Source organism: Grus americana, chromosome 36 (assembly GCF_028858705.1).
Source record: "Grus americana isolate bGruAme1 chromosome 36, bGruAme1.mat, whole genome shotgun sequence".
Lineage (NCBI taxonomy): Eukaryota > Metazoa > Chordata > Aves > Gruiformes > Gruidae > Grus > Grus americana.
The window spans coordinates 295,673-317,134 of NC_072887.1; the positions used below are offsets into that span (position 1 = coordinate 295,673).

The 21,462-nt window shown below is 67.5% G+C and overlaps 2 protein-coding genes across 4 annotated transcripts; both read left to right on the forward strand.

Annotated features, from left to right (window-relative positions):
- The first annotated feature begins 843 nt into the window (after window positions 1–843).
- On the forward strand, window positions 844–12,603 carry LRRC4B (leucine rich repeat containing 4B). The gene is made up of 2 exons (XM_054808506.1): window positions 844–1,161; window positions 8,077–12,603. The coding sequence occupies exon 2, from the start codon at window positions 8,117–8,119 to the stop codon at window positions 10,103–10,105; it is 1,989 nt and encodes a 662-aa protein (XP_054664481.1). The 5' UTR covers window positions 844–1,161; window positions 8,077–8,116; the 3' UTR covers window positions 10,106–12,603.
- A 4,230-nt stretch (window positions 12,604–16,833) lies between these two features.
- Window positions 16,834–21,426, forward strand: ASPDH (aspartate dehydrogenase domain containing). 3 transcript variants are annotated; one of them, XM_054808458.1, is made up of 8 exons: window positions 16,834–16,868; window positions 17,361–17,424; window positions 17,926–18,067; window positions 18,645–18,729; window positions 19,561–19,710; window positions 20,445–20,671; window positions 20,791–20,942; window positions 21,174–21,426. In XM_054808458.1, exons 2-8 carry the CDS (start codon window positions 17,364–17,366, stop codon window positions 21,209–21,211), a joined length of 855 nt encoding a protein of 284 aa, XP_054664433.1. In that variant the 5' UTR covers window positions 16,834–16,868; window positions 17,361–17,363; the 3' UTR covers window positions 21,212–21,426. The 3 variants fall into 3 exon arrangements, with proteins under 3 accessions (XP_054664433.1, XP_054664434.1, XP_054664435.1); XM_054808459.1 differs by having other exon boundaries at window positions 18,645–18,697; XM_054808460.1 differs by lacking the exon at window positions 19,561–19,710.
- The last annotated feature ends 36 nt before the right edge of the window (window positions 21,427–21,462 follow it).

Genomic DNA, 21,462 nt, shown 5'->3' on the forward strand with positions numbered 1-21,462 from the left:
GGGACGGACACGGGGGGACACGGGGGGGGCGTGGGGATGGGGGGCACGGGGGGACGGGGGGACACGAGACACGGGGGGGACACACAGGGGGGTGTGGGGATGGGGTCACGGGGACACACGGGGACACACGGGGGGGCGTGGGGATGGGGGGGCACGGGGGGACACTGAGACACGGGGGGACACGGGGGGGCATGGGGATGGGGGCACAGGGGGACACGGGTGGACGTGGGGATGGGGGTCACGGGGGACACGGGGATTTGGGGACACGGGATGGGGCCGGGAGTGGGGGGGACACCGTGGGCGTGGGGAGGTGGGGACACGCAAGTGGGGACAGGGGACACGATGGGGGACACGGGGTGGGGACACGGGGAAGTGGGGACACGGATTTGGGGATGTCACGGGGCGTGGGGTGGCACTGGGCACGGCGGTGGGGACACGGGGGGCGTGTGGTGGCACTGGGGTGTGGGGACTGAGGGACACGGGGGGACACGGGAGGCACAGGGACGTGGGGACACGGGACACACGGGGACACGGGGACACGGGGAGGTGGGGACACGGGGGCGTGGGGACACGGGCACACGGGGGGTATAGGGACGTGGGGACACAGGACACGGGGGACACGGGGGGGCACGGGGACGTGGGGACACGGGGACACGGGGGACGTGGGGCCACGAAGCTATGGGGCCACGGTCTCACGGCGCGGGGTGCCGGGCCGGGGTGTGTCTCCGTGTCCCCCGTGTCCCCCCGTGTCCCCCCGTGTCCCCCGTGTCCCCCGTGTCCCCCCGCTCCATCCCCGACCCCGCCCCCCCGCTCCCCCCCTCCCCCGCCCATCCAGCGCCGCCGCCGCTCCCGGGCTGCTGCTGCCGGAGCCGAACGGGGCCGAACGAAGCCGAACGAAGCCGAACGGAGCCGAACGGAGCCGAACGAGGAGCCGAACCCGAACGAGGAGCCGAACCCGAACCAGGAGCCGAACCCGAACGCTGAGCCGAACCGAGCACGGAGCCGAACCGAGCCCGAAGCGAAACCGAACCGAGCACGAAGAGAAACCGAACCGGGCCCGAAGCGATACCGAACGGAGCCGAGAGGAGCCGAACGGAGCCGAACGGGGCGGGGGCGCGGGGCCCCGGCGGCCGCTGGAGCGCGATGCTGCGGCCCGGCCCGGTGAGTGCGGGACCCCCCCAGTACGGACCAGTAACCCCCGGCCCTCCCAGTATAGACCCGCCCCCCTCCCGGCATGGACCCGTCCCCTCCTCTGCATCCCTCCCAGTATGGACCAGTTCCCCCCCCCTCCCCCCCGCATCCCTCCCAGTATGGACCAGTTCCCCCCCCTCCCCCCCGCATCCCTCCCAGTATGGACCAGTCCCCACCCTGCGGCCCCCCAGTATAGACCAGTCATCCCTCCGCATCCCCCCCAGTCTCTCCCTTCGTCCCTCCCAGTAAGACCAGTCCCCCCACACCCCGCATCCCTTCCAGTACAGATCGCCCCCCCCCCGCATCCCTTCCCAGTCCTCCCAGTATAGACCAGTCCCCACTCTGTGTCCCCCCACTATAGGCCAGTTCCCCCTCTGCATCCCCCCCCCAGTATAGGCCAGTCCCCCCTCTGCATCCCCCCCCCTCCAGTATAGGCCAGTCCCCCCCAGTACAGACCAGTCCCTCCCTGATTCTTCCCAGTATAGACCAGTCCCCCCCCAGTACAGACCAGTCTCCCCCCAATATAGACCAGCCCCCCCAGTACAGACCAGTCCCCCCGCGCCATCCCCCCAGTATAGCTCAGCCCCCCCCCAGTATAGCCCAGTATAACCCAGTGTGTGTCCCCCCCACCCTGGGGACCCCCTTTGGGGGGGGGCAGGTTTTGGGGGGGGGCTGGGGGTCCCCGTTGCGGGGGGGGGGGGGGATGCGCATCGCCACGGTGACGGTTGCCGCGGCGACGGGAGCCCGTGGAGACGGGGGGGGGGGGCGACGCGGCGGGGGGATGCGGCGAGGCCTGAGCCCCCCCCCCCCCCGGACCTATAGGGGCTATAGGGACCCCCGGCCCTATAGGAGCCTCCCCCCCACCCTATAGGGGATATAGGGGAGCCCCCCCCCCAGGGGCTATAGGGGCCCCTCCCCATCCTATAGCGCCCCCCCCAGCTCTATAGGGGCTATAGGGGTTCTCTCCCCCCCCCCCCGGGGTCTCTCCGGCCATATAGAGTCTATAGGAGCACTCCCCCCCCCCCCCATTGGGGCTATAGGCCCCCCCCGGCTCTGTTGGGACACCCCCCCCCCCCCAGCTCTATAGGAGCTATAGGCCCCCCCTATAGAGGCTATAAGGGCCCCCCCCAGCCTCTCTCACCCCATAGATGCTATAGGGGCTCTCTCCAGCCCTATAGGGACTACCTGCCCCCCCCCATGGGCTATAGGGGTTCCCAGGCCCTATAGGGACTATAGGGTGCCCCTGACCCCATAGGGGCTATAGGGCTTCAGTCCTATAGGGGCTATAGGGGTTCCCAGGCCCTATAGGGAGTATGGAGGCCCTGCCTTGGTTCTGCGTGGTCCTATAGGATCTATGGGCTCCCCTGGCCCTATAGGAACTCTCGGGGGACCCCTGCACCCCCCCAGCCCCATAAAGGATCTATAGGGACCCCTCCAGCCCTACCGGGGCTATAGGGCCCCTCCCCAGCTCCATAGGGTCTATAGGGGTGTCCCCCTGGCCCTCCCCATCCTATAGGATCTATAGGGTCCCCCCGGACTTATTGCCCCCCCCCCCCCAACCTGATAAGGCCTCCGCTTGTGGAGCTATAGGTGCCCCTCAACCCTATTGCCCCCCCGAGCCTTATAGTGGCTATAGGGTCCCCCCAGCCTATAGGACTTCCCTGGATCTATAGGCCCCCCCTCAGCCTATAGGGCTCCCCAGATCTATAGGGTCCCCCCAGCCTATAGGAATCCCTTGGATCTATAGGCCCCCCTCAGCCTATAGGGCTCCCCAGATCTATAGGGTCTATAGGGTCCCCCAGCCTATAGGGCACCCCTGGATCTATAGGGTCTATAGGGTCTATAGGGTCCCCCCAGCCTCTTTCCGGGGGGGTCAAGCTGGTCACAGTGGGGGGGGTTGTGTTTGCACGCGCGTGTGTGAGCCAGTGTGCACACGTGGGCTGCACGTGTGTGTGTACGGGGGGGGTGGGTGTGCGCGCGCACGTGTGTGTGCATGCGCGCAATGGCGTGTGCGCACGTGTGTGCACGAGGGGGTGCGTGTGCACAAGGGGGTGCGTGTGCACAAGGGGAGTATGTGTGCACACACGTGTGTGTGCACGGGGCCCACGTGCGTGGCAGGTGCCCTTTGCACGGTGGCCCTCGGGGTGTCCTTGGGGACACACGTGTGAGTCCCTTTGGTGTCCTGGTCCTTGCACGGCCTTGCACGCTCCCTGGGTGCCCACAGCCCACCTTGCATGCTCCTCGGGCACGCTCAATCTCCCTGGCCGGCCTTGCACGGCCTTGCACGCTCCTTGTGCATGCCCTTCTGGTGCAGCCAGCCTTGCATGGCCTTGCACGCCCCCCATGCACAAGCTACTGGTGCAACCAGCCTTGCACGCTCCCTGTGCACACGCTGCTGCTGCAACCACTCTTGCACGGCCTTGCACGCTCCCTGTGCACGCCCTGCTAGTGCAAGCAGCCTCGCATGGCCTTGCACTCCCCCCATGCATGCCCTGCTGGTGCAACCACCCTTGCACGCCCTCGCACGCCCCCTCCCGTGCACAAACCGCTGGTGCAAGCAGCCTTGCACGCTCCCCGTGCACGCTTTGCACCCCTGCCCTGTGTTGCACGGCCTTGCACGCTCCCCAGGCACACGCTGCTGCTGCAACCGGCCTTGCACGGGCCTGTTGCACGCTCCCTCTGCAAGGCTCCCTGTGCAGGGGCGTGCAAAGCTCGGGGGGGGGGGCGTGCAATGTCGGGGGTCCCCGTGCAGCGGGGGGGGCGTCCCGGGCCAGGGGGGGTGGGGGGGGCTGCCTGGCTGTGCAGGGAGAGAGTAATGGGGGGAGCAGGGGTACAGGCAGGGTGCAGGCAGGGGTATGGGCAGGAGTGCGGGGTGCAGGCAGGGGGATACAGGGGGGTGCAGGCAGGATGCAGGCAGGGGGGCACGGGGTGCAGGCAGGGGTACGGGGGTGCAGGCAGGGGGGTGCAGGGGTGCAGGCAGGGGGTACAGGGGTGCAGGGGTGCAGGCAGGGTGCAGGCAGGGGGGTACAGGGGTGCAGGCAGGATGCAGGCAGGGGGGTACAGGGGTGCAGGGTGCAGGCAGGGTGCAGGCAGGGGGGTGCAGGGGTGCAGGCAGGGGTACAGGGTGCAGGCAGGGTGCAGGCAGGGGTACAGGGGTGCAGGGGGGTACAGGGGTGCAGGGGTGCAGGGTGCAGGCAGGGTGCAGGCAGGGTGCAGGCAGGGTGCAGGCAGCGCTCGGCAGCAGCGCGGCGGCGGGCGGAGGCGAGCGGGGTGGGGGATGGGGGGGGAGGGGGCTGCAGCCGGGCGGGGGGGGCAGGAAGGAGCGGGGGGGAGGGGGAGGGGGAGGGGGAAAGGCCGCGCGGCCGAGCAGGCCGGGGGTGCGGGGTAGGCCGTGACGGGCGCGTGGGGCACCCGTGGGTGGGGGTGTGTGGGGGTGCACACGCGTGTGAATGCACGGGGGGGGGGGGGGAGGGGGGAGCGTGTGCGTGCACCTGCTGCGGAGGGCGCGGGGCGCGTGCACGTGGGGGGGGGGGAGGGCGGGGGTGCACACGCGTGTGCGTGCATGGAGGGGGGGTGTGGGCGCGTGGATGGGGGTAGGGGGAGAGGTGCACGCGCGCATGGGGGGGGTTGTGCTGGGATGGGGTGCACACGCGTGTGAGTGCGCGTGTGCGCGGGGATGGGGTTTTCACACGCGAGTGGATGCACGCGGGGGGGCGTGCAGGGAGGGGGCTGCACACGCGTGTGAGTGCACGTGTGTGTGTGTGTGTGCGTGTGTGCGCAGGGGTAGGGTTGCACACGCGTGTGCGTGCACGGGGTGGTGTGTACACCCGGTGCTGGGATGGGGTGCACACGCGCACGTGTGTGTGCACCCGGGGGGGGCGTGCAAGGGACAAGGTGACACACGTGCGTGCGCTGGGATGGGGGTGCACACGCACGTGCGTGCACGTGGGGGGTGTGCAGGCACAGGCGTGCACGCGTGTGTGTTTTCACCTGGACGTGTGCACGTGGGGGTGTGTAAGCACGAGGGTGCAAATGTGCGTGTGAGTGTGCAGGGGGTGTGTGCGCGCACGTGTTTGTTCCAGCATGGTGTTGCACACGTGTGTGCGTGCACGGGGAGGTGGGTGCAGGGATGAGGGTGCACGTGCATGCGTACACGTGGGTGTGTGCAGGTACGGAGTTGCGCACACGTGTGCGTGCACACGGGCGTGTGCAGGGATGGGGGTGCACACGCGTGTGGATGTGCACATGGGGGTGCGTGCACGGGGATTTGTGCCACTGTGGAGTTGCATGCGCGTGTTCACACATGGATGTGTGAGTGTGCACACGCATTTGTGCTGGCATGGTGTTGCACGTGTGTGTGCACATAGAAGTGTGCAGCAATGGGGTTCCACACATGTGTGAGTGTGCACGTGTGTGCGTGCAGGGATGGATTGCACACGTGTGTGCATGCACAGGGATTGGTGCAATGGGATCATACGTGTGTGTTTGCACGTGGATGCGTGCAAGGAGGCGTGCATGGCTGGGTGTGCACATGGATGCGTGTGCATTTCGGCTGGGGTTGCACACGTATGTGTGCATGCGGGGGTGTGCAGGGAGGTGCACGAGCACGTGCATGTGCTTGGAGGCAGTTGCACATGAGTGTGCATGTGTGAGCGTGTGCTGGGATGGGGCTGTGCAGGCGTGCGTGCTTGCACATGGAAGGATGGGATGCACACGTGTGTGTGCAGGGATGCGTGTGCAAGCAGACGTGTGCCTGGGCATGTGCAACAGGTGCACGCACACACACCTGCATCATTGTACGCTGGTGCGTGCACGCACGTGTGCAAGCACTTGGGCGTGTGCGTGCATGGCTGCGAGCAGAGGAGCGCGTTCAGGGACGCGTGTGGGGGCGTGAGCACAGGTGAGCGTGCACGTGCGTGTGCGCAAGGAGCTGTGTGGCGACGTGCGTGCACAGGTGTCCGTGTACAAGGAGTGTGCACACACACGTGTGTGCAAGGGTCCTCCCGAGGGGCTCAGGGGAGGGCACGAGGAGGGGACGGCGCACGGTGCAGCACGCGGCGCATGGGGCGGGGGGGGGCTTGCACCAGGCACGAGTGTGACCTAAGTGTGCACAGCGCGCCTTGCACCCGGGTGCTTGTGCAAGCTGCACCGCATCACCCGTGCGCACCGCGTGCGCGTTGCACGGCGCGTGCACGCTGCATCGCCCCCGCGCACCCACGGTGCGACGTGCAGGCGGGCGCGGGGCGTCGCACCGACCGCGCACGCACAGCGTGCGTTGCGCTCCCCTTGCACGGCGCGTCGCATTGCTGGTGCGCACGCACGGTGCATTGCGTCGCCCTTGCACGGTGCGTGCTGCACCGCGCTGCGCGTGCCCGTTGCACCGCACTGACCGTGCACGTGCACGCTGCGTTTTTTCCCTCGCACACGCCGCGTTCCACCCCTGCCCGTTGCACCACAGTGACCGTGCACACGCACGCTGCATTTTTTTTTGCTCGTGCACGGTACACGCTGCACCAAACCGCCCCATCCTGGTGCATTGCACCAACCGCGCGCATCCCCGCTGCATTTTTTTTGCTCGTGCAAGGTACACACTACGCCAAACCGCCCCATCCTGGTGCATTGCACTGGCTGTGCACACACACATTACTTTTTTTTTTTGCTTGTGCACGTTGCACGCTGCACCAAACCGCCCCGTCCTGGTGCATTGCACCAACTGCACACGCACATGTTGCATTTTTTTTTGCTTGTGCACAGCGCGTGGTGCACCAAACCGCCCCATCCTGGTGCATTGCACCGACTGTGCACACGCATGTTGCATTTTTTTTGCTCGCGCGCGCTGCATTTTGCCCCATCCCGGTGTGTTGCACCGACTGCACACATGCACGTTGCATTTTTTTGCTCGTGCACGCTGCGTGTTGGCCCAGTTCACCTCATCCCGGTGCATCGCCCCGACTGTGCACACGCGCACGTTGCATTTTTTCACTTGTGCAAGGTCCACACTACACCAAACCACCCCATCCCGGTGCATTGCACCGACTGCGCACACGCACGTTGCATTTTTTCGCTCGCGCACGCCGCCTGCTGCACCAAACCGCCCCATCCTGGTGCATTGCACCGACTGTGCACACGCACATTGCATTTTTTCGCTCGTGCAAGGTACACGCTACACCAAACCGCCCCATCCCGGTGTGTTGCACCGACTGCACACATGCACGTTGCATTTTTTTTGCTCGTGCAAGGTGCACACTACACCAAACCACCCCATCCCGGTGCATTGCACCGACTGCACACGCGCATGTTGCATTTTTTCACTTGCGCACGCCACCTGCTGCACCAAACCGCCCCATCTCACTGCATCGCACCAACAGTGCACACGCACATGTTGCATTTTTCTGCTTGTGCACGCTGCGTGTTGCACCAACCCGCCCCATCCCGGTGCATTGCACCGACTGCACACACGCACGTTGCATTTTTTTGCTCGCGCGCGCCGCCTGCTGCACCAACCCGCCCCATCCCGGTGCGTCGCCCCGACCGCGCACACGCACATTGCATTTTTTCGCTCGTGCAAGGTGCACACTACACCAAACCGCCCCATCCCGGTGCATTGCACCGACTGCACACACGCACATTGCATTTTTCTGCTTGTGCACGCTGCGTGTTGCACCAACCCGCCCCATCCCGGTGCGTTGCCCCGACCGCGCACACGCACGTTGCATTTTTTCACTCGCGCGCGCTGCGTCCTGCCCCATCCCGCTGCATCGCCCCCCCCCCGCCCTCCCCCCCCCATTTTTCCTCTCGCTCGCGCGCGCCGCGTCCCCTTCCCCCCCCCCCCCCCCAACTCCTTCGCACGCTCGCGTGTAACCCCGCTCTCCCCTCTCCCCGCAGCACCACCCGGGGCCCTGAAGCCGGACGATGCCCCTTGGCCATGGCGGCGCCGGCGCCCCTTAGGATGCCGATGCCGCCGGCGTCGTCGTCGCTGCCGCCGTTCTTCCTCCTCTTCCTCCTCTTCCTCCTCTTCTCGGTACCGACCGTTCCGGCGGCGCCGCCGACGTCGTGCCCGGCCGCTTGTTCCTGCAGCAACCAAGCGAGTCGGGTGATTTGCACGCGCAGGGAACTCCTGGAAGTTCCGAGCAGTATTTCCGTGAACACCCGGTACCTGAACCTCCAGGAGAACCACATCCAGGTGATCCGTACCGACACCTTCAAACACCTCCGGCACTTGGAGATCCTCCAGTTGAGTCGCAACTTGGTGCGGAAAGTAGAAGTCGGCGCTTTCAACGGTCTCCCCAACCTCAACACCTTGGAACTCTTCGACAACCGGTTGACCACCGTCCCCACCCAAGCTTTCGAGTACCTCTCCAAACTCCGCGAGCTCTGGTTGCGCAACAACCCCATCGAGAGCATCCCGTCCTACGCCTTCAACCGCGTCCCCTCCCTCCGACGCCTCGACCTCGGCGAGCTCAAAAGGTTGGAGTACATCTCGGAAGCCGCCTTCGAAGGGTTGGTCAACCTACGGTACTTGAACTTGGGGATGTGTAACCTGAAGGAGATCCCCAACTTGACGGCGTTGGTTCGGTTGGAAGAGTTGGAGCTTTCGGGGAATCGGTTGGGTCGCGTCCGTCCCGGTTCTTTCCAGGGTTTGGGAAGTTTGAGGAAGCTCTGGTTGATGCACGCCCGGGTGGCGGCGGTAGAACGTAACGCCTTCGATGACCTCAAAGCTTTGGAAGAACTTAATTTGGCTCATAACGAGCTGGCCTCGCTACCCCACGACCTCTTCGCCCCTCTGCACCGCCTGGAGCGGGTTCACCTCCACCACAACCCTTGGCGTTGCGATTGCGACGTCCTCTGGTTGAGCTGGTGGCTGAGGGAGACGGTGCCCAGCAACACCAGCTGCTGCGCGCGATGTCACGCGCCGCCGGCGTTACGCGGGCGTTACCTCGGCGAGCTGGAACCGGGACATTTCACCTGTTACGCCCCCGTCATCGTGGAACCGCCCGCCGATCTCAACGTCACCGAAGGGATGGCGGCCGAACTCAAGTGCCGAACCGGCACGGCGATGACGTCGGTCAACTGGTTGACGCCCAACGGGACGTTGATGACGCACGGTTCGTACCGGGTGAGGATCTCGGTCCTTCACGACGGCACGCTCAACTTCACCAACGTCACCGTGCAGGACACGGGGCAGTACACCTGCATGGTCACCAACGCCGCCGGGAACACCACCGCCTCCGCCACGCTCAACGTTTCGGCCGCCGATGCCGCCGCCGCCGCCGCCGCCGCCGCCGCCGCCGCCACCGGTTACACCTACTTCACCACCGTCACGGTGGAAACCACCGACGCCGGCGGCGAGGAACCGGCTCCTCAAACCGCCCCGGCGCCCACGACCGGTTGGGAAACCGTCGGCGGTTCTACGGCGGCGCCGGCGACTCGCGCTACCGGCAAACCTTTCACTGTCCCCATCACGGCGGCGGCGGCGGCGGGGGCGGGCGGGGGGTTACAGGATCTGGATGACGTTTTGAAGACCACCAAGATCATCATCGGTTGCTTCGTGGCCATCACCTTCATGGCGGCCGTCATGCTGGTGGCCTTCTACAAGCTCCGCAAGCAACACCAACGCCACAAGCACCGCGGCGGGCCGGCGCGCGCCGTCGAGATCGTTAACGTGGAGGACGAGCTGGCCGGCGGCGGTACGGGTGGGACGGGTGGGACGGGTGGGACCGGCGGCGGGGACAATCGTTTGGCGTTACCGGCGTTGGAACGCGATCACCTCGACCGTTACGCCGCCTTCGCCGCGCATTACGGCAACAGCGGCGCGGCGTTGGGTTGCGGCAAGAACCCGTTGCTCAACTCGGTGCACGAACCCCTGCTCTTCAAGAGCCCCTCCAAGGAGAACGTGCAGGAGACCCAGATCTGACCCTCCCCCGCCGCCGCCCCTCCCCCACCCCAGCCCCTCCCCCGCCCCCCTCCCATCCCCCCCCCCAAAAAAGAAAAAAAAAAAAAAAAAACAACAAAAAAGAAAAAGCGACAAAAACTCCGCTGCGACAAAGCGGGGGAGGGGGGGGAAGCGGGGGGGGGGGGGAAGGGGGGGGTTGGGGGAGGGGGGGCGTCGGTGCGACGCACGGCGGGGGGGGAGAGGCGGGGGCGGCGTGCGGTGAAGGAGCGGTGCGAGGCACGGGGGGGGTGTGACGCACGGCGTTGCGCGATGCACGGTGTTGTGCGACAAAGGACTTGTGCAAGGCACGGGGGCGTGCGAGGCACAGCTTTTTGGACTGAAGGACTTGTGCGATGCACGGGGACGTGCGATGCATGGGAGTTTGCAGCGAGGCATTTGTGCAATGCACAGTGTTGTGCGACGAAGGACTTGTGCGAGGCACGGGGGCGTGCAATGCATGGTGGCGTGCAAGGCACGGCTTTTTGGAATGAAGGACTTGTGCAACGCACAGTGTTTTGCTGTGAGGAACTTGTGCAATGCACGGGGACGTGCAAGGAGGGGCTGGTGCGATGCACAATGTCGTGCGGTGAAGGATTGGTGCAAGGCACGGGGGAACATTTAATGTGACACACAGCGTTGTGCAATGCACGGTGTTGTGCGACAAAGGACTTGTGCAAGGCACGGGGGCGTGCGATGCACGGGAGTTTGCAGCGAGGCGTTTGTGCAATGCACGGTGTTGTGCGACGAAGGACTTGTGCGAGGCATGGGGGCGTGCGAGGCACGGCTTTTTGGAATGAAGGACTTGTGCAGTGCACGGTGTTTTGCTGTGAGGAACTCGTGCAATGCACGGGGACGTGCAAGGAGGGGCTGGTGCGATGCACAATGTCGTGCGGTGAAGGATTGGTGCAAGGCACGGGGGAAAATTTAACGTGACACACAGCGTTGTGCAATGCACGGTGTTGTGCGACAAAGGACTTGTGTGACGCACAGGGTCGTGCGATGCACGGTGGTGTGCAAGGCACAGCTTTTTGGAATGAAGGACTTGTGCAACGCACGGTGTTTTGCTGTGAGGAACTCGTGCGATGCACAGGGACATGCGATGCACAATGTCGTGCGGTGAAGGATTGGTGCGATGCACCGGGGGGGAAATTTAACGTGACACAGCATTGTGCAATGCACGGTGTTGTGCAACGAAGGACTTGTGCGATGCACGGGGACGTGCGACGCACGGCAGTTTGCAGTGAGGCATTTGTGCAATGCACTGTGTTTTGCAATGAAGGCCTCGTGCAATGCACGGCTCTCTGGAATGAAGGACTTGTGCGATGCACGGCGTTTTGCAATGAGGAACTCGTGCGATGCACGGGGACGTGCGAGGAGGGGCTGGTGCGATGCATGGGGTGCAGTGAAGGATTGGTGCAAGGCACGGGGGGAAGTTTAACGTTGCGCACAGCGTTGTGCAATGCACAGTGTTGCGTGACAAAGGACTTGTGCGATGCACGGGGACGTGCAAAGAGGGGCCGGTGTGATGCACAGTGTGCAGTGAGGGATTAGTGCAACGCACAGTGTCGTGCAATGAAGGACCGGTGCAAGGCACGGGAAGGGGTAGCGCGACGCACAGTGTTGTGCAATGCACGGTGTTGTGCGATGAAGGACTTGTGCGACGCACAGGGACGTGCGAGGAGGGGCTGGTGCGATGCACGGGGTGCAGTGAGGGGTTGGTGCGATGCACAATGTCGTGTGGTGAAGGATTGGTGCAAGACACGGGGGGGAAATTTAACGTGACGCACAGTGTTGTGCTATGCACGGTGTTGTGCGATGAAGGACTTGTGCGACGCACGGCAGTGCAGCAGCGAGGCGTTTGTGCAACGCACAGTGTTTTACAATGAAGGCCTCGTGCGATGCACGGCTCTTTGGAGTGAAGGACTTGTGCAATGCACGGCGTTTTGCAATGAGGAACTCGTGCGATGCACGGGGATGTGCGATGCACAGTGCTTTGCAGTGAAGGATTTGTGCGATGCACGCTGTTGTGCAATGAAAGACGCGTGCAATACATGCTATTGTGCAACGCACGGCCTTTCGCAGTGAGGGACTTGTGCGATGCACGGGGTTGTGGTGTGCACAGCCTTGTGCGGCGAAGGACACGCGTGATGAAGGGGGGGTTGTGTGACGCACGGGGTTGTGCGACACACGACCTTGTGCAACGAAGACCTTGTGCGATGCACAGTGTTGTGCGATGCACGGCATGGCGCAGAGAAGGACTTGTGCAACGCACGGCGCTTTGCAACGCACAGCCCCGTGCAACGGAGGACTTGTGCACTGCACGGCCTGCTGCAATTGTGCGCGTGCGTGATGCAAGTGGAGTCCTCGTGCAACGCACGGGCTCGTGCAACGGCGGCCTCGTGCGACCTGTGGCCTGGTGCAACGCACAACCTCACGCAATACAATCCCCCGTGCGAAGCCCGGCCTTGTGCTCCGGAGTCCTCGTGCAACGCCCAACATTGTGGAACGGCGGCCTCGGGCGACGCTCGGATCTCGTGTAACATGTGGCCTTGTGCGACACGCTGCCTCGTGCCCCCCCGAGGAGGAGGAGGACATGCAAGAGACACGGATGGGAGGGGCCGGGCGACGGCGGCCTTGTGCAACACAGGGCCTCGTGCGACGGCGGCCTCGTGCGACACGTGGCCTCGTGTGACGGTGGCGGCGTGCGACACAGGGCCTCGTGCGACGGCGCCCTCGTGCGACACATGACCTCGTGCGACGGCTGCGCCCCCGCTCCGGACTGCCACGAGGAGGACTCACGAGAGACGCGGACGCGACGGCCCTCGTGCGACGGGACGGCTGCCGCCGCGCCCTCGTGCGCCGTGGGCCCCCCCCCCTCCCCCTCCTCGTGCCACGGACTTGTGCGACGCGGGGCGGGGGTGGGGTGGGGGGTGGGGGGGAGGGAGCCTCGTGCGCCCCCCCTCCCCCCCTCCTGCTCCCCCCTCCCTCCCCTCCCCTCCCCCCCCCGCGCGCTCTCGCTTGCTTGCGGCCCCCCCCCGCCGCCCCTCCCCCACCCCAGCCCCTCCCCCACGCGGGACAGGGGGGGCCCGGGGGGGGGTGGGGGGGTCCCGGGGGCTTTTCTAGGCCCGTGGGGGGATTTTTTAATTCGCCGCGGCCGACACTTTCCTATTTTAATAAAATCCATCACGGTGTTTCCAACCGCCGCCGGCGCCGCTCTGCCGCGGGGGGCTTGGCGTGTGCGAGGCGTGTGCGAGGCGTGTGCGGGGCGTGTGCAGGGCGTGGGCGAGGCGTGTGCGAGGCGTGGGCGGGGCGTGGGCGAGGCCTGGGCGGGGCGTGGGCGAGGCGTGTGCAAGGGGTATGTGCGGGGTGTGTGCCGGGCGTGTGCGAGGTGTGTGCAGGGCACATGCGGGGCGTGTGTGAGGCATGTGCAAGGCGTGTGAGGCGTGTGCAAGGGGTGTGTGAGACGTGTGCGTGGTGTGTGCAAGGCATGTGCAAGGGGTGCATACGGGGCGTGTGCGTGAGGCATGTGCGGGGCATGTGCAAGGGGTGTGTGCAAGGGGTGTGTGCAAGGGGTGTGTGCATGGTGTGTGCGAGGCGTGTGTGAGGCGTGTGTGAGGCGTGTGCGAGGCGTGTGCAAGGCATGTGCGAGGCATGTGTGAGGGGTGTGTGGGGTGTGTGCGAGGTGTGTGCAGGGCGTGTGCAGGGCGTGTGCGTGGTGTGTGCGAGTTATGTGCAAGAGGTGCGTGCGGGGCATGTGCGAGGAATGTGGGGGGGCGTGTGCGAGGCGTGTGCAGGGCGTGTGGGTGGCATGTGCAGGGCACGCGTGAGGTGTGTGCAAGGTGTATGCGAGACGTGCGGGGCGTGTGTGAGGCATGTGCAGGGGGTGTAGGTGGCGTGTGCGAGGTGTGTGTGAGGGGTGTGCGAGGTGTGTGTGAGGGGTGTGCGAGGTATGTGCAAGGTGTGTGCGGGGCATGCGTGAAGCGTGTGCGGGGCGTGTGCGAGGCATGTGCAAGGGGTGTGTGGGGCGTGTGCAAGGTGTGTGAGGGATGTGCAAGGCGTGTGTGAGGCGTGTGCGAGGGGTGTGTGAGGCGTGTGAGAGGCATGCAAGGCGTGTGTGAGGCATGTGCGAGGCGTGTGGGGCATGCACGTGGCGTGTGCAAGGGGTGTGCAGGATGTGTGCGAAGGGTGTGCGGGACGTGTGCAAGGGGTGTGCGTGGCATGTGCAGGGGGTGTGTGAGGTGTGTGCGAGGCGTGTGTGTGGAGTGTGGGTGGCGTGCGCGCGGCATGTGCAGGGCATGTGTGTGGCGTGTGCGGGGCACGTGTGGTGTGTCTGTGGCGTGTGCGGGGCGTGTGTGCGGGGGTGGGTGGCGTGTGTGCGCAGGTCGTGTGTGGGGTGTGTGCGGCGTGGTGTGTGCGCGGCGTGTGTGGCATGCACACGGCGTGTTCGTGGCATGTGTGAGGGGCGTGTGTGGCGTGTGCACGGCGTGTGCACGGCGTGTGCGTGGCGTGTGCAGGGCGTGCGAGGCGTGTGCGGGGCTTTTGTGGCATGTGTGGCGTGCGCGTGGCGTGTGCGTGGCACGTGTGGCGCGTGGGGGGGGTGCGCGCCGCGTGTGCGTGGCGCGGGCTCGAAGTGGGCTTGGCGTGTGCTCGGCGTGCGCGTGGCGTGTGCGTGGCGTGTGCGCGGCGTGTGCGCGGTGTGTTTGTGGCGCGTGGGCGGCGTGTGCACCGGCGTGTGCTCGACGTGTGTTTGGCGTGGCCGCGTGTGGGCGTGACGTGGGCTGGACACGTGTTCCGTGTGTGTTTGGCGTGTGCGTGGCCCGTGTGTGGCGTGGGCTTGGCGTGTCCTTGGCGCGCGCGTGGCGTGTTCGTGGCACGTGGCGTGTGCGTGGCGTGTCGGGGGGGCTGCACACGCCAAGGACACGCCAAGCCCACGCCACGGCCGGGGGATGGGGATGGGGGGGGGGGTGGTCCCACCGTTGCCATGGCAACGCCTGTCGCCCCCCCCCCCCCCGATGATGGGGGGGGTCCTGCCCCCCCCCCCCCCGCGGATGCTGGTTGCCATGGCAACGGTCCGGTTACCGCGGCAACACGGAGGGGGGGAGGGGCACTGCGGCGGTCGCCATGGCAACACTGCACAAAATTGGGGGGGGGGGGGGGATGGGAAACCCTCCCCGCCCCCGTTGCCGCGGTAACGGTGCTGCAGAGCGGTCGCCATGGCAACGGCGGCGGGGGGGGATGGAGCGCTGCGGTGCTGTCGCTATGGCAACGGCGCCTGGTGATGGGACCCGGGTGTCCGGGGCGCCCCGAGGGGACCCAGCAGTCCGGGGTCCCCCCCCAGCAATGCCCCCCCCTTACCCCCCAAAAAAGGGACCCAGGTGTCCAGACCCCCCCTTACCCCCCCCAAGAAGGGGTCCCCATCTTCCCCCCCCCCCCAAAGGGGACCCCGGAATCCGCCCCCCCCCCGGAATGGCCCCCCCTTACCCCCCCAAAAAAGCCCCCCCCCAACCCCCCAAAAAGGGACCCAGGAGTCCCGGCCCCCCCTTAACCCCCCAAAAGAGACTCAGGCGGCCAGACACCCCCCCCCAAGACCCCCCCAGAGGGGACCCAGCAGTCCGGGGGTACCCCCCAGCAATGCCCCCCCCTTAACCCCCCCAAAAAGGGACCCAGGAGTCCACACCCCCCATGACCCCCCCCCCCCAAGAAGGGGTCCCCATCTTCCCCCCCCCAAAAGGGGCCCCGGAATCCGCCCCCCCCCCCCAATGACCCCCCCCCTTACCCCCCCCCAAGAGGGGACCCAGGAGTCCGGGGTCCCCCCTCAGCAATGGCCCCCCCTTACCCCCTCCCCCCAAGAGGGGCCCCCCTTACCCCCCCGAAAAAAGGCCCCCTCCCCTTGACCCACCCCCAAAAAGGGACCCAGGAGCCCGCGCCCCCCATTACCCCCCCCCAAGAAGGGATCCCCATCTCCCCCCCCCCCAAAAGGGGACCCCGGAATCCGCCCCCCCCCCCCCCGGAATGGCCCCCCCTTACCCCCCCCAAGAGGGGACCCAGATATCCGGGCCCCCCCTTACCCCCCCAAAAAAGCCCCCCCCCAACCCCCCAAAAAGGAGTCCCGGCCCCCCCTTAACCCCCCAAAAGAGACTCAGGCGGCCAGACACCCCCCCCCCCCCCAGATCCCCCCCAGAGGGGACCCAGCAGTCCGGGGGTACCCCCCAGCAATGCCCCCCCCCCTTAACCCCCCCAAAAAGGGACCCAGGAGCCCGCGCCCCCCCTTACCCCCCCCCAAGAAGGGGTCCCCATCCCCCCCCCCCCAACGGGGACCCCGGAATCCGCCCCCCCCCCCCCGGAATGGCCCCCCCTTACCCCCCCCAAGAGGGGACCCAGATATCCGGGGTCCCCCCCCAGCAATGGCCCCCCCTTACCCTCTCCCCCCCAAGAGGGGCCCCCCCTTACCCCCCCAAAAAAAGGGACCCAGGAGTCTGCACCCCCCATTACCCCCCCCCCCAAGAAGGGGTCCCCATCTTCCCCTCCCCCCAAAGGGGACCCCGGAATCCGCCCCCCCCCCCCCCGGAATGGCCCCCCCCCTTACCCCCCCCAAGAGGGGCCCCAGATCTCGGGGCCCCCCCCGCCCCCCCAAAATAAAAGCTCCCCAGACGTGGCCCCCCCCCCCCCCGGGCCGGGTTGAGCATTAACCAGCCGGGGGGTGGGGGGGGTAAAGGCCGGACGGGGCCGGCGCGACGTGGGGCAGGTGGGGGCTGGGGGGACACGGGGGGCACGGACACGCGGGGGGGGGGGGGGGAGAGACACACACGGACTTGGGGGGCACGTACACGCGGGGGGGGGGGGCACGGACACGGGGGGGCACGGACATGCGGGGGGGGGCGGACACGGGGGGCACGGGGGCGGGGGGGGGACGGACACGGGGGGCACGTACACGCGGGGGGGGGGGATTGGGGGGCACGGACACGGGGGGGCACGTACACGCGGGGGGGGGGATTGGGGGGCACGGACACGGGGGGGCACGTACACGCGGGGGGGGATTGGGGGGGCACGGGGTGGGGCACGGACACGGGGGGGCACGTACACGCGGGGGGGGATTGGGGGGGCACGGACACGGGGGGGCACGTACACGCGGGGGGGGATTGGGGGGGCACGGGGGGCAATGGGGGGGCAGTTGGGGGGGTTTTGGGGGGCAGAGCGTGGGGTGTCCCCCCCGACCCCTGACCCCCCCCCCCCAAAGGCCATGGCGCAGACCGAGCCCCCCCGGTGTCGCCGCGTGGGGATCCTGGGCTACGGGCGGCTGGGTACTGGGGGGCACTGGGGGGACTGGGGGGGTAACTGGGGGGGTAAATGGAGGGGGTAATGGGAGAATGGGGAGGTAATGGGGGGCTGGGAGGGGTAACTGGGGGGACTGGGGGCGTAATGGGGGGACTGGGGGATTGGGAGTGACTGGGAGGGGGGACTGGGGTAACTGGGGGGGGGGTCACTGAGGGACTGGGAGAGGTAATGAGGGGGACTGGGGGGCAATTGGGGGTTGATGGGGACAACTGGGAGGGGGACGGGGGGGGCGACAGGGCTGTGTGTGTCCCCCCCGGGGCAGTTTTGGGGTGATGCCCTTTGTGTCCCCCCGGTCAGTTTTGGGGTGACAGCCCGTGTCCCCCCCGGTCAGTTTTGGGGTGACAGGGCCGTGTCCCCCCCCGGTCAGTTTTGGGGTGATGCCCGTGTCCCCCCCGGTCAGTTTTGGGGTGACAGGGCCGTGTCCCCCCCCGGTCAGTTTTGGGGTGATGCCCGTGTCCCCCCCTCAGGGCAGTTCCTGGCGGGGCAGCTGCTGGCGCGGGGTCCCCCCCTGGGCCTGGCCCTGGCCTTCGTCTGGGCGCGGGACGGGGGGCGGCTGGAGGGGCTCCCCCCCCCGCTGCGCCTGCCTGACCTGCGCCTGCTGCCCCAGACGTGAGGGGACCCCCGTGTCACCCCCCCCCGTCACCCCCGTGTCACCCCCGTGTCACCCCCGTGTCACCCCCCCCCATCACCCCCCCGTCACCCCCGTGTCACCCCCCCCGTCACCCCCCCATCACCCCCGTGTCACCCCGGCCCCAACACCTGCCCCCCCCCAAGGTGTCACCCCAGGACCCCCATGTCACCCCCTGCCCCCCCCCCCCAGTGTCACCCCCGTGTCACCCGTCACCCCGTGCCACCCCCACGCCATCCCCACAGACCCCCCCCCGTGTCACCCCCCGTCTCCCTCCTCCATCCCACCCCCTGTCACCCCCCCCGTCACCTCCCCAGACCTCCGTGTCCCCCCATGAGTCCCCCCATCCCAGTGTCCCCCCCGTGTCCCCCCCCATGTCCCAGTGCCACCCTGTGTCCCCCCACCCTCGGTGTCACCCCATGTCCCCCCATCCCAGTGCCACCCCATGTCCCCATGTCCCCTCCATGTCCCCCCACCCCTGGTGTCACCCCGTGTCCCCCCACCCCCTGGTGCCACCCCGTGTCCCCCCCACGTCCCGGTGTCACCCCGTGTCCCCAGGGAGGTGGACCTGGTGGTGGAGGTGGCCCATCCCTGCGTGGCCCGGGAGCACGGCGAGGACATCTTGGCCCACGCTGACTTCATGGTGGGGACACAGCGGGGACGTGGGGACAGTGGGGATGGGGTGGGGGGGACATTGGGGATGACAGGGAGGTTGGGGACATGGGATGGGGTGGGGGGGACATGGGGACATGCGGAGGTTGGGGACAGCAGGGATGGGGTGGTGGGGACATGGGGACAGTGGTGATGGGATGGGGGTGACATGGGGAGGTTGGGGACACTGGGGATGGAGTGGGGGGGACATGGGGAGGTTTGGGACAGCAGGGATGGGGTGGTGGGGACACTGGGGACACTGGGGATGGGGTGGTGGGGACATGGGGAGGTTGGGGACACAGGATGGGGTCTTGGGGACATGGGGACACCAGGGACAGCAAGGAGGTTGGGGACAGGGGGGTGGGGACATGGGGACATTGGGGAGGTTGGGGACAGCAGGGATGGGGTGTTGGGGACACTGGGGATGGGGTGGTGGGGACATGGGGACATGGGGACATGGGGAAATTGGGGACACAGGGTGGGGTCTTGGGGACATGGGGACACCAGGGACATTGGGGAGGTTGGGGACAGTGAAGATGAGGTGTTGGGGACATGGGGACAGTGGTGATGGGATGGGGTGACATGGGGAGGTTGGGGACAGCAGGGATGGGGTCTTGGGGACATGGGGACACCAGGGACAGTGGGGAGGTTGGGGACAGGGTGGTGGGGACAGGGGGACAGTGGGGAGGTTGGGGACAGCCAGGGACAGGACAGGACATGGGGACATGGAGATGACAAGGAGGTTGGGGACACTGGGGATGGGGTGGTGGGGACACGGGGACATGGGGACAGTGGGACGCGGTGGCCTGAGCATCGTCCCCAGCTGGGGTCCCCCACGGCGCTGGCCGACCCCGAGACGGAGCGGCGGCTGCGGGGGGCGGCGGCGCGGGGGGGTCACACGCTCTACGTCCCCCGCGGCGCCCTGTGGGGCTGCGAGGACATCCAGCGCATGGACCAGGCTGGCACGCTGGCCGTGAGCCACCCGCGGGGACACCGGGGGCTTGGGGACACGGGGGGACACCAGGGGGGTGGGGTCATCATGGGCTTGGGGAACATCATGGGGTTGGGGACACCAAGGGGTTGGGGACACCAAGGAAGGGGGGACACCATGGCATTGGGGACACTTGGGGGCTGGGGGTCACCAGGGGGTTGGGGACACCAAGGAGGGGGGGACACCATGGTGTTGGGGACACTTGGGGGTCACCAGGGGGTTGGGGACATCATGGGGTTGGGGACACCAAGGGGGGGGGACACACCATGAGGTTGGGGTCACCAGGGGGTTGGGGACATCATGGGGTAGGGGACATCATGGAGTGGGTCACTCTAGGGTTGGGGACACCAGGGAGTTGGGGACACTGAGGAGGGGGGACACCGAGGAGGGGGGACACCATGGGGTTGGGGACACCAAGGGTTGGGACACCGTGGGGTTGGGGACATCATGGGGTTGGGGTGCCACGGGGTTGGGGACACCATGGGGTTGGGGACACCAAGGGGTGAGACACTGGGGCTTGGGGACATCATGGGGTTTGGGGCGCCGTGGGGTTGGGGACACTGAGGAGAAGGCACACCGTGGGCTTGGGGTCACCAGGGCTTGGGGACAGCGGTGGGGACCATCTCCACATTTGGGGACCACCTCTGCTTTTGGGGACACCACCAGTGTTTGGGGACAGCCCCGGTGGTGCCACCATGGTCCCCCCGCCCCACCAGGCGCTGAAGGTGACGATGACGAAGGCCCCGCAGAGCTTCCGCCTGGAGGGGCGACTGCGGGAGCAGCTGGCGGTGGCGGGGGGCGGCCGGACGGTGCTGTACGAGGGTCCCCTGCGTCCCCTCTGTCCCCTCGCCCCCAACAACGTCAACACCATGGCGGCCGCCGCGGTGGCCGCCCCCCGCCTCGGCTTCGATGGCGTCCGCGCCTGCCTGGTGGCCGACCCCAGGTGGGTGCCGGGGCCACCGACCGTCCCCCCCCCGCAATGGTGTCACCGTGTCCCCCCCCCCCCCCCCCAAACCCGTGTCACCGTGTGTGTCCCCAACCCCCCCACCCGTGTCCCCGCAGTGTCCCCGACTGGCACATCGTGGAGGTGGAGGTGACGGGCGTGGGGGACGGGGGACGGGCGCTGAGCGTCACCAGCACCCGCCGCAACCCGGTGGCGCGGGGGGCTGTCACCGGCGATGCCACTCGTGACGCCTTCTGGAGCAGCCTGATGGGTGGGCGTCCCCCCGTGTCCCCCCCCCCGTGTCACCTGTGCCCTATGACCCATGTCGCCCTGTGTCCCCCCACGTCCCCAGTGTCCCCCCCATATTTCCCCATGTCCCCCCGTGTCCCCACTGTCCCCCCACGTCCCCAGTGTCCCCCCCGTGTCCCCCCCATGTCCCCCCCGAGCCCCCCAGTCACCCCGTGTCCCATCCCGTGTCCCCCCCCCCCCCCCCCCCCCCCAGCCTGCCACGGACACGGAGGATGCGTCCAGCTCTGCTGAGGTCTGCGGGCCGGGGACAGCCCGGGACACCCACGGGGACCCCACGGACACCCCACGGGACACCCACGGCACAGCCCGGGACACCCCACGGACACCCCACGGGACACCCACGGCACAGCCCGGGACACCCCACAGGGACCCCACGGGGACCCCACGGACACCCACGGGCACCCACGGACACCCCACGGGGGACATTAAAGGCGACGACACCGACATCGCGGCCACTGCGCCTGGTCATGGCCGGGGGGGGG